This window comes from Pholcus phalangioides, unplaced genomic scaffold (assembly GCF_987345545.1).
Source record: "Pholcus phalangioides strain wild (caught in Gottingen) unplaced genomic scaffold, Ppha-v1.0 ptg000013l_1, whole genome shotgun sequence".
Taxonomy (NCBI): Eukaryota; Metazoa; Arthropoda; class Arachnida; order Araneae; family Pholcidae; genus Pholcus; species Pholcus phalangioides.
In genome coordinates this window covers 37,506,491-37,523,730 of record NW_028301606.1, presented here as the reverse complement: position 1 = coordinate 37,523,730, position 17,240 = coordinate 37,506,491, and the positions used below count along the sequence as shown (strand labels likewise).

General features: G+C 33.5%; 1 protein-coding gene across 1 annotated transcript in view; it reads left to right on the top strand.

Moving 5' to 3' along the window:
• Positions 1 to 17,240, top strand: part of LOC149079064 (protein C-mannosyl-transferase DPY19L1) — a 32,642-nt gene that overhangs the window by 1,256 nt on the left and 14,146 nt on the right. The window contains exons 2-13 of the mRNA XM_089241341.1: positions 4,852 to 4,876; positions 5,021 to 5,108; positions 6,580 to 6,717; positions 8,033 to 8,150; positions 9,567 to 9,660; positions 9,832 to 9,889; positions 11,093 to 11,184; positions 11,271 to 11,343; positions 12,283 to 12,387; positions 14,133 to 14,219; positions 14,922 to 14,978; positions 15,820 to 15,900. Coding sequence (XP_089097467.1) covers positions 4,852 to 4,876; positions 5,021 to 5,108; positions 6,580 to 6,717; positions 8,033 to 8,150; positions 9,567 to 9,660; positions 9,832 to 9,889; positions 11,093 to 11,184; positions 11,271 to 11,343; positions 12,283 to 12,387; positions 14,133 to 14,219; positions 14,922 to 14,978; positions 15,820 to 15,900 — 1,016 coding nt within the window. The remainder of the gene's footprint in view (positions 1 to 4,851; positions 4,877 to 5,020; positions 5,109 to 6,579; positions 6,718 to 8,032; positions 8,151 to 9,566; positions 9,661 to 9,831; positions 9,890 to 11,092; positions 11,185 to 11,270; positions 11,344 to 12,282; positions 12,388 to 14,132; positions 14,220 to 14,921; positions 14,979 to 15,819; positions 15,901 to 17,240) is intronic.

Sequence of the window (17,240 nt, the reverse complement as noted above, 5' to 3'; positions counted from 1 at the left end):
AAACTTTTTCCACCTTTTACCCCTATACAGTGCTTATCCACGAGCTCCGTCAGCTTCCCAGAGCTGTTTAACGAAGAACATTTTTGCAAAAACCTTTGTCTGGATCACTGCTCTGCGGCACTCCTGGTAAAGGTTTGAGGCACACAGTTTCAAAACCCCCTGCTTTAGCCTTTTTTGGTCATTCACAAGCTTGCATGCTTTCTAAATCACTGTTTTAGTCATTCACATGCTTTAACACTCCATAGGTGGAGATAGTCTTGAAAGTCTGGGGGTGAGGGGCCATGATGTCAGTTCATATACAGGGGTATGGCGTTTTACTGGTGAACCGTTAATCCTAGAGGCATACTTCTAATTAGAAAAAAAGCTTCCAAATAACATGTAGCACTCAGATATGTCATTCATGTTGCAAGGAGTTGTATACAAAGCCGCAACTGGGAAGGAGGAGGATGTTTTTTTTTTTCTTTTTTGGCACAAAATAAAGCTTTTCAGACTCTGCCACGAATCTGGGCTAGATGAGATCTCGGCAATGAGATAAATCCAGTGGCAAAAGTTCTGGCATTCATTCATTCATTGGGGGGAAGCAGGTGGGTCTGGTGCCCCTGCGTTGGACCAGAAGGAGCACCAAATTTACCCTTTAACTTCTTCTTCTACATGGCAAGTGGGTGCCAAAATGCTGGTTTGCCCCAGATGACAAAGTATGTAGTTGCAACCTTAAATGTATTGTTATTAAAATAAAAAAATTAACTTTCTATACAGTTCCCATGTGCCCCAAAACCCAATTAAAAAAGTTATTGCCCTTTCTCTCCTGATGCCAAGTAAAATGCCATACTCCCTGTTTGCTATGCATCCTTGTGCATTAGATCAGTCAGCAGCTCGACCTTTGATGCTGCCCCCCCCCCCTCCCCGTTTGTTTTGCTCATTCACCAATCTAGTTCCTGGCTGTCTGGGCAGAAGTGGATTTATTGAGGATTATACAAATTTCGTCACCTTTTTCCCATTCTACTCATTTTCTTGGCCACTAATTCCTCAAATTTATTTGATGCTCCTCTGAACTTGCCACCCTGGGCTATAGCTCCCTCCACAGTCAGTATGCCATTGGCTATTCAGATCCTTGATACATTTTGTTTTAACTATACTGTGGACAGACCCTTGATAAATACATACTGTTAGAAAGATAATCGTCCTGGTTTATGTTGTTTACGGATGTGTATCAATGGCACTGCGTGTCCATGCACAGTAGTAGTTTCTAGTTATCATCGTGTGTGTGCAGGGCCGCAACTAGGGGGGAGCAGGTGGGTTTTGTGCCCCGGGCGCTAGACCCGAGGGGGGCGCAAATTTCATTGTTTAAAAAGAACGAAATATGAAATGTGTTGAACTGACATGAATTCTAAAGGTTCATCCATGACTAATAGAGAAGAAAAAAAAATTAATTGCTCTTCTCAATTTCTATATCTCGCTCAGAAAATTTCGGTGGTCTCAATAATTTGAGCGTTGGAAGTTTGAGGCTCTGGATAATCTGAGGTACTAGAATTTTATAAAAAAAATTTCTTTCCCAAGTGCTTTAGCACTTCTCGGCAAAAAAAGAAGAGTTTGAGAAAAATTTTTTAATAAAATTCTAGTACCTCAGATTATCCAGATTCTATTTTGTTTGATTCTTCCAACGAATGCGAGAAGTTTCAGTTTTAAGGTGTGGGGGGGGGGGGGACCTTGATCTATGGTCTCCGGTAGAGTCTCCAGAAATGAAATTTTCACAGACTCCTCCATAGCACAGCCTGTTCCTCATAAGTTTGGGCCCAAATATGAATTTTTGGGGACCCCTTATACACTCATTGCCATAAAAATTTGCGCACCCAGAAGAAGTCGTCAAAATGAAACGAAATTTTACACATGTAAGTACTACGTTGATATAAGTTAAGTGATTAGAAAATCCAAGAAAAAGGATCATTTATTGTAGAAAAAAGTACAGATGAACAGAAGTTTTAGTACTCTCTTGGACCCCCTCTAGCGCGAATGCACGATGCGATACGAGCGGGCATTGAGGCATACAAGTTCCGTATTATGTCCTGAGACATCTCGTTCCACAGTTGCTGTAAATGTGCCTCTAGTTCGACCAACCTCGTAGGGTGTCCAACTTGCCGTCCCGAATGATCCCAGATATGCTAGATTGGTGACAAATCTGGGGATAGAGCAGGCCAGGGAAGGGTGGTAATGTGGCGGAGGCAGTCTTGTGACATCCTTGCTGTGTGTGGCCTAGCATTATCTTGTTGAAAAATGGCTCCTGGGAGCCCTGCCATGAGTGGCAACACATGTGGCTGAAGGATGTTATGGACGTACCGCTGGGCTGTCATTGTGCCATGGATCAATATTAGGGGTGACCGTGTATCGTAAGCAATAGCACCCCATACCATGACACCAGCTGTGGGAGCGGTGTGTCGCTGTAAAGCGAAGGCAGGATTGAAGCGTTCACCACGGAGCCTCCACACACGAACACGATTGCCATCACTGCTCAAGTTGAATCTCGATTCGTCGCTGAAGACGACCTGGTTCCATTCCGTTGCAGTCCAATCCCGTCGTGCTCGACACCACTCCAAACGGAGGCGTTGGTGGGTGGGTGTCATTGGCAGCACACGTAATGGGCGCTGCAATACCAGATGTCCTTCAGCCAGGCGCCTTGCGATGGTTCGGGAAGACACAGGGGCCCGTAGTGAAGCTGCTGCCTGTGTTTGGATAGCGGCCAATGAGGCAGTTGGCTCTACGCGTGCGTTTCGGATGATGTGACGGTCTTCTCGACGACTGGTCTGTCATTCTAAACCTGGTCGCCGTGTAAATGACGTCTCTTCTGTCCACTGGTCCCAACACCTCCTCACAGTAAAATCAGAACGGCCTAGTTGACGAGCTACTCGCCGAGCTGACCACCCAGCTTCCATCATCCTGATGATTCTTCCTCTATCGAACTCTGACAACTGCTCATATGGTCTTCGACAGCGGCGTAACGGCATGTCTACCTCAGCATTTCCTTTGCAAATAATTAAATACACTCCAGCAAGCTTTGCTTACCTGTTTTATACTCCAAGGAGAACGAAGTTCAACGCCCTCTAGTGGCATTACGCAATCCACAATCACGTTGCATTTCTAATCATTTGCATATCTGCCCGACATGTACCTTCAGGCCAACTTTCGTTTCGATCCCACAATTATTTCTTGGTGCGCAAATTTTTATGGCAATGAGTGATGTAGTCTTCTTTGAAACAGAGGGGTGCAGTTGAAAAGCACATGTAAGGCAGCACACAAAAGGCAGCCAGTTTTGGGATCCTGAAAATTTGTGGACCAGGGTATGTGCCCATTTGCCAATGCGAGAAACAGGCCCATGAGCAATAATATAGTAAATAGTATAGTAAATTTATAGTGTAAAAATAATAATAATTGTAATAGCATTTATATAGGGCTGCCGGGGGCCCCTGCCATTTCTCATTTTAACCCTACAGTGCATACTGTTATCAGTTGGCAACGCCTACTTTAAATATGTCTTTTCCCATTGCCAATTGGCAACTTCGTGTTTGAGACATTCATTATTCCCATTTTTAATTTCCTTTCGAAAGCCATTCATAGGTGGCAGTAAAACTCTTCAATTAAAAAACAGAAATGTAAATCTTCTGTCACCAGTCAAAAAAGAAAATCATGCATTGTAGTGTTGAAATGACTTATTTGCATTTCTTTTTTTTATGTTGAAGTTTGCAATCCATTTTTTTTTTCTTTCTATAGTTTGAATCATAAAGAAGACAGTTATATATTTGAAAAGTAATAATACTGTAATACATTTAATTTTATGTGATTTTACTCTGTACGACTCTGTATAAGGAGTATAATTTGGAATAGATTTTTTTAAATATTTTTCCCGGCTTTCTAAAAGCTTCAATAATTTTGGAAAAAAAAACAGCTCAAAATAAAAAATTATGCATTGTAGGGTTAAAGAGGCAATGGGTCGTGACAGCTCTAACCTATAAAGAATTCTTTACAAAACTGATAAGAGTAAGTACAAAAATGAAGGTCCAAGTTAAGGTGATTATATTTCATCAAATGAACCTGACAGGGCTCCAGTTTGGTGATTCAAAGATAGAATCTTTTTTCTTTAAATAATGTGATCCAAACATATTCTCAAGGGACCTTGTGATTTGTTCGGCGAATTTGTGAGTGTATGTAGATATCAATGCCCAAACGAAGATTTGAACCCAGACCTGCACAATGAGAAGCTAGTTCCCTAACCACTCGACTGCCAGGCAGCTACTATTCTACTTTCTTAATTGTTTGCCACTTATATTTACTCTTAATGTATTTGTATTTGTATCAGAAAATCAATATATGCGGACGACCCATCTCCTTCCTTAAAAAAGTCATTTTATATTATTTATTCGGATAATCAGAGTTTTCCTTAATCAGAGGTAGTCTTGGTCCTGCTCACCTCAGTTTACTGAGACTACTGTGTATAATTTTTTCCTTTAGTTCATTTCTTAAAACTTCTTACTTCCAATGTATTAATGATAAATGCTTTCATATTCTCAAAGCAGAATGTGCCAAAATCTGTGACGTACGTCGCAGAACAATTAGCGCTACTGCAGAACAATTCGGAAGAATTTTAAGAAAAAGTGCAAAAACACTATTACATGTATGGGGATTTTTACCGCAGCACATTTCCAGTCATCCGAGGGCTCGTCGCAGAACAGTGCTAAACATTCTGCTTTGGGGATCAATATAAGCTTATCTATCACCTTTCATGGCATTAATGGCATATATAATGGAAGATTGTTTGGTGAGTAAAATATTCATGTAATTTTTTTTGTTTCCATATTGTAGCTATTGGATTTGCTTTCCTGAATAGGTAAGTGTTGAAGATATTTTTGCATCTAAACTTTTATTGTTTCTAGTTCATTCTTTATTTTATATTGGAATGTATAGGCCTATATGTTGTGAAGTTTTAAATATACAAAATAAAATCTTTGAATGAAACAATTTTTTTTTCCAGCTTCCACCAGTCAACTATGTTTGAAAATGATAGGCATTTCTCACATTTGTCATCATTGGAAAGGGAAATGACATTTCGTACAGAGATGGTACATTTCTAAGACTTTTTTTTATCATATATTTTATACTAATGTATATGCAATGGTAAATGTGATAAATCTGGTGATAATGCATAATTGCTGACCATTTTGGTAAGTTTGACGAATTTTGTTAATTTAACCATGTTTACCGGTGATGATGATGATGGTCGTGATCCCTAGCTTGTATTGGTAAATATGATAAATAGTCAATGACTTAAATTTACCAGACATGATTAATTTACCTGACATTAATCAAATTCAGTTTGGGATGATCGATTCGATTGGTGATGTTGATTATATTTAAAAATGTTGATGAGTGTTAATTAAGAAGCCAAAACATATTATAAGATGGATAATAATTAATTCTAGAGCCTGTTTTATTTAATTTTTATGGCAAAATACGTGCAGTGCACCTATCACATATGGGAGAAACTGATAATATGTAGGAAAATTTATTCAACTTATCGAGATGATTGGTGATTATGCATAATAATTGTAATTATAGGTAATCATAGATGTATCACATTTACCATAACATATAAAGTGATCTCTCGCATGCATTAGTGCAAGGGAAGAAAAAAAAATCCTAATAATTTGACAGTCTTCTTTGTAATTAACCTTTATTTCTTTATCTTGCTTTGTTATCATTCATATGGTTTTCTTTCATTGTTACACAACTTTTTAACAAATTCCAACAATTTATATACATGTTTCTAGGGGTGCATAAATGTTTCAAATTGCTTTCATTACCAAATCACTGTGTTGTTGGTTAGTAACAAACATTTTCAGTGTTTCTTTGATTTTGTTTTAATAAATTTTGACAATGATTACTATTATGTATACTGTCTAATGCAATTTAAATGACAAAAAATGTTGTTTTTTCTGATAAATTAGTCATAATTTCAACTGAGCTTCTGAAAAAATTCAAGTTGAGAATATATTTCTGTATGGCATGGATAAAATCCAAAATGGACTATGTCCATTTTCGTCAATATTGGCATAACACTATTAATTTTCTTTGCTTTTGTTACACTACACATAGGTATAGGACACTGTATCTTATTTCAATAAACAACAAAGATATTCATTTTATAAAACAAGTGAGCTCCATAAAAAGACATACTGAAAAAAATCTTCAAATGGCTCTCCTGTAAAATTTCTATTTTGTGAAATGATGCCCTCTACCTCTGGCATAAAGATTTAAATCTCATACATGGTTTTGACATGACACTGTCTTTTAAGATTATTTTGAAGCTACCCGTCTAATAGAAATCAAATTCATTGCAGTCATGCTATTAGTAATTTTGAGTTTGTGTAAAAAATTTTCATTTTAGATTTGAATTTCTTAAATATCATACAATATTGTAGAGGGAAAACTATGCTCATGGGATACATAGAAGCAGAAATACAATTTTTTATTCCAAGAAAAAATATTTCTTTTAAGGGTGTATATTCAATTAAAAATAAATTTTTTTTTCAGGGAATGTATTACTCATACTTCAAAGTAATAGTTGATGCCCCATCGTTGTATACAGGCATTAATCAAATAATGAATGACAATCTGACAGAATATCCATCTGTTATTAACACTCTGGAGAGATTCAACTTATATCCTGAGGTAAAGTAAAAATTTTACAGTGGTCTATCCTATTTGAAATGGGGGGAAGAGGCTAAACCTATTTTGGATATGAGTAAACATATCTATAGAGCTCTGAAAGAGTTAAATTTGAGGGATTTGAAGTTAATAAAGGGTTGAATATTGTAGAATTATTTTTTTTAATATGTAAATTTTTGTAATTTTTTTATTTATAAATTTATTGAATTTGCATAAACCCTCTCAGTCATCATGTATTTTTGAATACTCGCAAGTATAAAAAGAAAAGTCAAAGTCTGCCCCTTGGAATTGGCAATATACTGTTGATCCCAATCGAATTAGTCCTCACGAGCAGAAAATTACTGTGGTGCAACAAAGATGATCGAATGATCAATGAAAATGCATGTAGGGAAATTTTGCTTTTTCCAGATACAGGAGACTATACAGTAGTACATTATGCATTTATTTGACATTATTATGTACTATTATAGTCCTCCGACCACAAGATAAATTTTCGCTGCGTCATGTCATGTCACGTCGGATGATTTTATTCAATTTTTTTTTGGTAAAATGATTGCACATCGAGAAAAGTTCATCAGTGACAGCTTTCACGATTGGCATGTCCTTCTAGGATAAAATAGAATCGTTTGACGTCACATGACGTGCCGTAGCCAAATCTCATCTCGTGGTAGGAGGACTATACTTTGAATCACAAGTTGCAAATAATCCAAATTACTAGAGAAATATAAATGCACTGAGTTGCATGTATACAGAGGTATATTTACAGGGGTCTATAGCCTAGGATGGCAAGCTTGGACAGGAGACAATTTTAATATTTGGTAGTCAAGAACATCAAATTAGAATGGGAGAAGGGTGGCAAATTTTGAATATAGCCCAGAGATGACAAACTCATGAATCTGCCTCTGTGAACAATTGATATTCACTTTACAAGCATGAGACTTTTCAGAATAATTTCATTTAAAAATGGGAAATTTCTGGTGCTTTGAACAATTTACAGCCAGTAACCTCATTGTATACTGTACGCATCTTGTAAGTAAAATCACTTTTATTCGGCATTGAACAGGGCCAATTTTATATTTATTTCAGTATTTTATTTCATGTGACCATGCTAAACCAACTGATGAAATATCAGTTATTTTATATAAAAATATTACTACAAATCAGTCATTAATGATTGAAGATATGCGATTTCATGAAACAAGTAACATTTAGAAATATCTATTTCATAAGTCAAAACCTCTGTATTTCTTACAGGAATAAAACTATCAAGTTTTTTTGTTTTTTTTAAAACATATTATGAAATCCTCTGTTATTTCAGGTGTTATTAGGAGCTAGCTATAGAGCTTTTCAAGAAATTGCAAAATACCTCAATATAAAAACCAGACAGTGTTGGAAAGTGCTCAGAGGAGACTTGCCGCCCGTTCAAAGCTGTGAAGGTGCATCAAACGAAAATTTATTTGTTATATTAAAAAAGATAATAATGCTTATTTTTTTTAAATTTATTTCAATAGCAAAAATGCAAGTTTGGTTAATGTTAGCCTATTCATAACATCACGAATATTTTTGCACCAAACTCAGATAATTTTATTTAATCTTTAAGCTGCTCTCATCATGAAAGAGATTTTTTTTTCCTTGCGCATTTAGAAAGGCATATTGCAGACTGTTTGTACAGTTTAAACAGTTTAAGTGTCAAGGTTCCATTTCATGTTTATAGTTTGAAACAAAAAACAAAACAAATTTAAGTTGAAAATGATACCCATTTTCTCATCGCAATATATTTTTATCAAAAAGTAAAATTTACATTTCTATGTACATATTCAATTGGAATCAACTAAAAGCACTTTTTGCTCAATTTTTTCAATCTATGACTAAATATAGTCGATGCTCCTTTTTATGAACCTGTACAGACTTAATAATTAGTTTGTAAATGGGAGAAACGAAAAAAGTATGGGAAATAAAATATGAGTTAGTCATTCACCTGATTGGTGATTTCCATGAAATTAACATTTTTGTTTGGTTCACCACAACATTTTGATAAATGAGATTCCATGAAATTTATGTAGATAACATTTCACGTGAATTTAGCTTCTCTGAAATATTTTCTGGCTGTTGGAATGCCGCTGGAACCACTTGCTGTCGAAACAATCTTTTGCTGATCTTTGATTAGAGGAAATGTTATTTTTTGAATCCCATACTTTTTGGTTATTTATGTCCTTGTAAGAGTTTGCACATTAATTTCTTTTTAAATATTTTTTCACCCACTGTCAAGCACAATCTTTTCTATTTTGTTGACATTGCGAAGAGGAAAGTAGATGAACAGCAGCTGCCTGAAATAGAGTTATATCTATCCTTGACTTAGAAATGACCTATCAATCTAATGTATCTTATCATTCCTGAAACCACCAATTTATACCGAATCAATGATGCACAAAGAGTGAATTGCATTGTCAATGCTTCTTCAATTCATAGTCACCCCTGTCAATAAGTGAACTCTTCTTCTTGCCACGTGATCACACAGGTGCGAAACACCTGTATATTGATGATTGATGCTTAAGACACACAGAAAATCTGAGAGAATTAAAGTTTACTTTTAATTATAATGAACTTGGAGGTGGCCAGAAGAATAAAACAACAGAAAAAAAAGCTCATAAAATAGAGAGTTCATAGAAATGAGAGTTCGTAAAATAGAGTGGATTTTAACATTATCTCTTTTGCATGCTGTTTCGGACAGAGGACCAGTTCGTGAAAAAGAGTGTGTTCGTAAAATTGAGCATAGACTAATATTTATTTGTTATCATTTGCTTCTTTTATTATATTTTTTATGCCATCTTTGTGTTTCTTTATTATTGAAGGCTTAGGAGAACCTGCATATTTTTATACAACTTCGGTTTTCCTGTTGAATGGACTTGTGGGAGCATTACTTTTCTTATACGGAACTTTTCTGAGGTCAGTGTAAGAAAAAAATGTAGGTACTGTTGTTGATTTCGTGACTGTGCGATTTTCAAAATATTACATGTGCCACTACTCATAGAAATATTTGCTTTCATGTGTATAGTTTAAATTTTTTCTTATGATGTCTTTTACATGATAGTATAGTTCATCAATTTTATTTTCTAGCAATGCAATATCTGGTGGCTTGATTTCAGCAGCTGGATTTTTCTTCAATCATGGAGAGGTTGGTTTTTCTTTTCTCAACTTTGCTGTTCTAGCTGAGTTCTGTTTTTTGAAATTTGTTCTCAAATAAGTTTTTGAAGTAACAAACAAATAAATAAAAGAAAATTCAAATTTCACTCACAGAGAGAGAGCGCTACAAAACGAAAACTCTATAAAATATATTTGGTTGATCCATGAAATGATTTCATTTATTACACTTTATTTCAATGGATAATATTTATGTAATACAAATGGGAATGCTGGTAGAAAAAAATGTGGCCTGTTCACGGCGAGACACACACATGCGTCGGTGAGTAGGACAATATCAACCACAACAAACCAAGCGAGATGCCTTTGACTCCTGATTTTTGTTGTGGTGCCACCAGCAGGAAATAGAATAATAATTATACAATCTGCGAAGATATGCCAGCGCCATCGTTCGGGCAGCACTGCATATATATCAGTTATATGTGTGTGTATATATATATATACATAATTTTTGTGTGTGTTTGATTTGCTGTGTGTGTCTGTGTGTATGTTTTCTATACAAATCTGCAAATTAAATCTTTGCCAAATTTTATATGTGTATCAAACATGCTTTCAACTTAAAAGATGGACTACTTTAAAAGTTCGTCAGAGGTGGGCATTGCCCGAAGGGTCAAAAAACTGTCCAACCAGAATGACTTTTGGAATGTCTACTATCAGTCTACCTTAATGTCTACAATGTCTACCTTAGTTCCCAAACAGTGGTTTGTCACTTTTTTAATGTTCCCAGTATATTTAGAAAACCCTGGCCAGTGCCAGGTATTTCTGCTAGTTAGATATAGTATGTCAAATTCAAAATTTTTTCCTGTATAAAAAAATTTATTTGAATTTTAAAATAAGTCATGGGAAAATTTTTTTTTGGGGGATTTTTTCCGACCCCAATGACGAAGAAAATTGCCACTATGGAGAGGCTTGCTTCCATGATGGGCATGTATGTGTATATCAAACACTGATGCTGTTAAGTTACTTAAGCTTAACTGAGCTTTACATAATTTAAGTAAGTTATTGTGCTTTTTCTAGAAAATATACTTTTCTCTAATACATTATATACAAACTCACTCTCAGTATTTTATTATTTCTTTTCTTAAATTCAAAACCAAACTTCATTTGAATAAATTTACTGTGAAAAATAATTTATTTTATAGAGCTTCACAATAATTTTTTTTATGTTTATTTATAGTCTACACGAGTGCAGTGGACACCACCATTAAGAGAGAGCTTTGGTTACCCTATATTTCTTCTTCAAATGCTAGTGGTGACATTAATAATAAGGTAAATTAAAGTTAATGTTGTCTTAAAAATATTAGAAAATATAATAACATTAAAACTGTAATTTTATTGATTATTTTTTCTTCTAGAAGTCAAAAGTCCAGATTTGAAGAATGGTTTATCACAGGCTTACTAACAATGGTATTCATTCTGTTTTGGCAGGTAGGCTTGTGTGAAAAATAATTATGTTTTTAAATTTCAAGGAACAATTTATGTACAGAGTATGTATATGTTGCATAATTTCCAACAAAACAAATAGTGCAATATTGTGGTAGAATTATGTATTTTTAAAGTAATATTTAAAAAATAGGTTATTAAAATTTTGTAAGGCATTGTATTTGTGTATATGGTTTTTTCCAACATTTATGACGTGATTAATGTAAGTGCTCATTTATCACTAAAATGAAACAAAACACTTACTAGCAAAATTTCATAGCAAATTACATAACAAAATTTCTTGAGTTTGTTTTTTTTTCTTTTTGTCATCAGACCCTTAATTCTAAACCCTCAGCGCATTTTTTTCCCCCTTAGTTGCCTTAGCCCATGTATTAAAATTTTTACAAATGTGAAAGACCACAGAGCTATCAAAAATCTTTAAGATGGCTGATAATTTTAAAAATGTACATATTTTGAAAATGGTTGTCATTCTTCCCCCCCCCAAAAAAAAGACTAACAAACAACTGCATTAAACAACCTGAGATTAATGCAGACATAGAAAAAGTAACAACAATCATGATGCATATGATTGTTGTTCAAGGATGAATACCTTCTTGATTTGTCTTGCATGGTACAAAGAATAAAGGAAAATTTAGTGTATGTTTTTAGTATGAAAAAATAGAACCAATCTCTCCCATGAGTTTCTGAAAAAGCGCTTCTCTCAACATTATCTTTATTTTTTCTCGTTTTCTGTTATTGTACTCATTTTTAATGGTGGGTATATTTTTCTAGGCATTGTATGTGTGTTGCTTAGTAAAATTTTTTTACGTGCCATTTTATATTGAGTTCAAATGTTAAAATAAGTTATTCTGTGGTTCTTATTGTTGTTAAAATTTTATTATCATATCCTTAGTATTTGCATGTGTTTCTCACTTTTTTTTCCAGTTTGCACAATTTGCATTGCTTACTCAAGCATTGGCAGTATTTTTCCTATATGTATGTGACTTCATACCTTCCAAGATTCTTCAGAGCATAATTAAAGGACACTTGGTAAATACTTTCAGGACAATTTAAATTAGATTCAAAATATGACATTACTAAATTTGACTTGTTTCTACAGACTGTTAGTCGATGCATATTGCTTTCAATAAATTTATATAAAGTTTGTTAAAATTTTTGAGTTGGGTTGAGTTGCTATCTTCAACTTTGGAAGCTTTGATGTATTGTTACATAATAATGCTATTTTTTTCATAAATCATTTTTTTTAAACCGTACTATATGCTAAAAAAATAAATTGATAATACAGTCCATGCTGCTCAATGTGATCACACCAGGAATCAAGGTTTCTGATAACAGTAACCGAATAATAACTATATCCAAAAAAGTCCTGTTTGTAAGTACAGTGACCATACATCCTGTTTAGTCAAATTTGGTATATGCTAAATGGCTATTTGTAAAACAGGACAATTGTGTTTTCTTTTCCCACATAATTGGTTGTAAAATGTTCAATCACTCCATTTTTTATTATTCAATCTAAAACAGTTTTTTTCTTTCCTTTGAGCTAAAATCCTGGATTTTTGTGGTTTAGCCATTGTGAGGTGTTAGAATGGCCTGTCTAATGTGCATCATAAACTATGGTTTTTTTAATGTACGATAGGTAATAGATCATAAATCCCTTTGAAAAAGTTTCCCTTTAAAAAAAATTTAATCCAGTCAACTGAAAGAAACTGATCAAGAACTGAAGAAAAGGATATTTTTTCATCTAACATTATCTTCCATTATAGGAAGGCCATTGGGAAAAGTAGCTTCACATGCATACGTATCACATCAAATGATTAGGACAATAAATATGGTTGTTGATCATTATGGTGGTTGTTATGATTTGTTGACAAGGGAAGGGGGAAAGAAACACCTTCTAGCCTTCTACTTAGTTTTACAGCCTGATAACAATAACTTACAGGAAAAAAATAAGTTTGGTTAAACCTTAGCTTCAGAATATGCAAAAGAAAAAAAACCCAACTTTTGGCAACAAAAAAAATTGATAACATTATTCAAAGTCCCATTAACTATAAACAAATTTTTTCCATGTTATGATATTGGTCCATTCCATTCTTCACAAAAGTGATGACTATACTGGAATTTTAACCTTCTCCATGATTCTAATAAGTGACATTGACTGTATATCCGAGAGACAATCTAATTAATTCATTGCCTAATTTTAGCAAAGAAATTTTCAGTAAGCCCAAAACTAAAATTCATTACCACTTCAAATATAGAATATGCTCGGCATTTAAAAAAGCATTATCTGAATTATTTGTTTCAACAGACACCTTTTTGAAGACTCATTTTCAAATAGAGGAGAAGCAAAAATTTAGCTATCATAGCTTTATCAATTTGTTATACAGATTTAAGAAAACTTTTTTCTTATTTCTATCTTTTTGTTTATTTGCTGTATTAGTATAGTTTTTATTTTTTGTGTGATTATAATTTGTGAGTTTTTGTTTAATAATAGTTCTGTGTAATATAATGTAATTTATTTTATCATCTGTTCAGGCATTTGCGTGTGGATGGTAAATATGTATTGTTTCAGAATTCATGTTGACTTTTGTTTTCTATGAAATGAATGAATATGATTTGATAACTATTGATGCTCATTATTAAGAAGTGGAAAGTTATGAAATTCAAGATGCAATTTTTTTTAAATATATTTTCATGGACAATAGTTTTAATTCCCAAACAATAAAATAGGTTTCATCTGGTTTTCTTTAGATTTATCATCATTCTTTTTTTTCCAGCTTGGATTATTGTGTTCTTTGTGCTTCCTCTTTGGTAATAAAATGTTGCTGGCTTCATTTTATTCTTCTTCACTTGTCATTATTTATGTGAGTAATGTTTATTTTAATAACATTGTTAAAATTTGTTAGTGCTACATTTACTCGCTTTTCACGGAAGAAATGAACCATATGCATTCACCCACACAGGCAGGTACGCCAAATTATTCCTAGAGATTTTGAGACCATAAAAAATGTGTATTTGGCATGAAGTGTGCTAATTTAAGTACTGCATGGAAAATAGTTCCATGCAGTACTTCCTTAGGAACTTTAATTATTCATGAATATGCTTATAGTTTTTAGTAAATCAATAGATAACAGGCAAATCAAAGTCTAAAATAATAAAGAAAAAATATTTATTTTACAGTGCGTCTGAAATATGGTATGATGCTATTACAGTCAAACCCTTTTTTAACTCCCCTTTCATTATAAGCTGGGTCCTTTATAATGTTATTTGAATTTACTTAAATTTTCTGTTCCAGTGAAAACCCTCAACCCTTAAACATTATTTTATGGAATTAAATGGAAACATTTACCACACAATTCTGCCCTTCATAAGACAGAAAGAAACAGCTTTCCTTCTACAAAATGAGTATTTCAAACTTTTTTAAAGAGTAATTTTTTTCTCTTTTGATTTTTCATAGAAAACTATTAAATTTGAATTTTGTTGACATTTTTAAAATTGTTTCCTGCAGAAATATCTAGGTGGTGATTGCTGTTTCTAATATATCTCCTCATTATTTCATCATTTAGGTTATATCTATGTTGGAGAACCACATGAAAAAATTGAAATCTAAACCTGTGGTAATGGTAAGCCATATTTGTTTCCATTAGTAATTGACAATTATGCTTTTTGAATAATCAATTGTGATTCTATCAAAATTTATTGTATATATTTCTTGTTGGGTCTTTATTAGTAACATTGTGTCTTGTTGTTATTTTAATAATAATTTAATGTTAAATGTGTGTATAATGTGAATTTATATAAATTAGGAAAATTTGGTAAAATAAAACAAAGTAAAATTCTGTATTTTTATGGATGCACATCTTACATATTCAATCAGTGATTCACACTTCATATTCACTCTCCTATATATTTAAATAGTATATGCTATGTAAATAGATAGAGCTATGGAACAAAGGATGGCCAAAGTGTTAAATTCTACATTTTGTTATAATTCAAATTTTATGAACCATAACCATTCCTGGTCAATCGCTCTAGAGGCAATTCATCACTTTTTTATGCTGCGTTGATGTTTTTCTCAAGTGGAAGACAGGCTTGCACTTGCATATCAAAATCGAAAAAACAGAACTGACCACTACAGTACAAGTTGTTAGGTTTTCAGCCCAGATTTAATCTATGCAAAGCCATGATAATATTCACACAACTGCACAATAGCTATTTTATTGTGACTGTTACATAGTATACTGGACTCTTTAAAGCATATCAATCATTCGGAAATTTTTGCTTCACCAACATATTCTAAGGTTTCCATTAAGTTTTTTTAATGGAAGTCCCACTATATTTGAGTGTAATGAAACACTCATTGAGTAGCCAGTTAGTTATGTTTGAATAAAGAATAAGTTTTTTTTTAATACCAGCATTAAACAAAAATGTGTATCATGATTATTTTTGCGATTTTTTTTTCAGATTACACAACTGATTATATTTGCACTAGGATGTGCTGGACTAAAAATACTGTTGACTAATCTATTAAACATACAGGATGATGTAAGATTTTCTTTGCTTGACTTTAATATTTGAAATTTTGTAGTTTATCTCTTGGAATATAGTTACCACAGTGCAAAACAAACATTAAAATATATATATTTTAAACTTGGCTAAAACTTTTTCTTTCTTTTGAAATTCTGTGTAGTAAATTTCATGTACAGTTGACTCTCACTTATTTGACATTTGCAAGACTAAGGGGTATGTTGGATAATTTAAATTATCAAATAACTTGTGAGACATTTGATCAGCAATATTTTTTAAAAGTGTAAAAGCATTTACCTTTGAACACTATCAGGGTGCTGATATATCAGCTTTCCACGTTTGAGCGTGAGAGCAAAAGAGTTAAACTGATATGACCATAAATTATAAGTATAAATGTAGTTGAACTCTGAATATCAAGCTTCAAGGGATTGAAAATTTGGTTCACTATTTCTGGTCTAATAAGAAACATCCCTGTGGTATGGGACCAAAAATTTTGATTGTTGCATTCAGAGGTTTGTTATAAGCCAGGTTCACTAACCTACACTTAACCCATCAATGGGCGAGGCCCCATATATCCAGTCAAGAAAAACCTTTTTATTTTATCAATGACGAGCTCAGATATTTTGTGAATCTGATTTCTCAATGGAGCACATTTCCACATCCTCTTTATTTTGCACCTTCTAAAAATTGTAATAAAGCCTACTACATAAAAAAAAAAAGATATGACATTTTACTGGGGTTTTAGTGATTTCTGCTATGCCAGTGCAAGGGTTGAAAAAATAAAGTCCAACCTTGCTATAGTAAACCAAGTTTGTAATGGCCATCATATATTTAGCTCTCATGTGTCTGAAATGGCTACTACTACTAAACTGTGCATGCACATCGTAAACATAACTCTACATAACAGAATTTCTGATGAATTGGTTACATGCAGGAAAGTATTATGTGTGTATGCCAGGGGTGGCCAACCTTTACCAAGCCCTGCCACCGTCAATATTATTTCCAATGAACATGCCACTCTACAAACTTTAACATGCAGACCAAACATCCTGTTTTTACGAGACACAAGTATTCCCTCTATTCTTGCAAAACATTGTATGGCTGCTCTCTTATTTTCATAGAAATGTCCAGTTTGTCCCTCTTTTGAGTTCTAAATTGTTTTTATGTTTGCATCATTAAATTTGATTATGATAATACAGATTGTGTATGTACATATATCTGTAGAAGTTCATCTTACCTACACCATATTGGGCATAGACACTGTAATAAGAGGACTCAGGGTGCTTGGGCCCTCCTTTCCCAATAAACATTGTAAGGACTTTGCCCCTCCCCCCAAGAATTTATGGGTATACAATGTA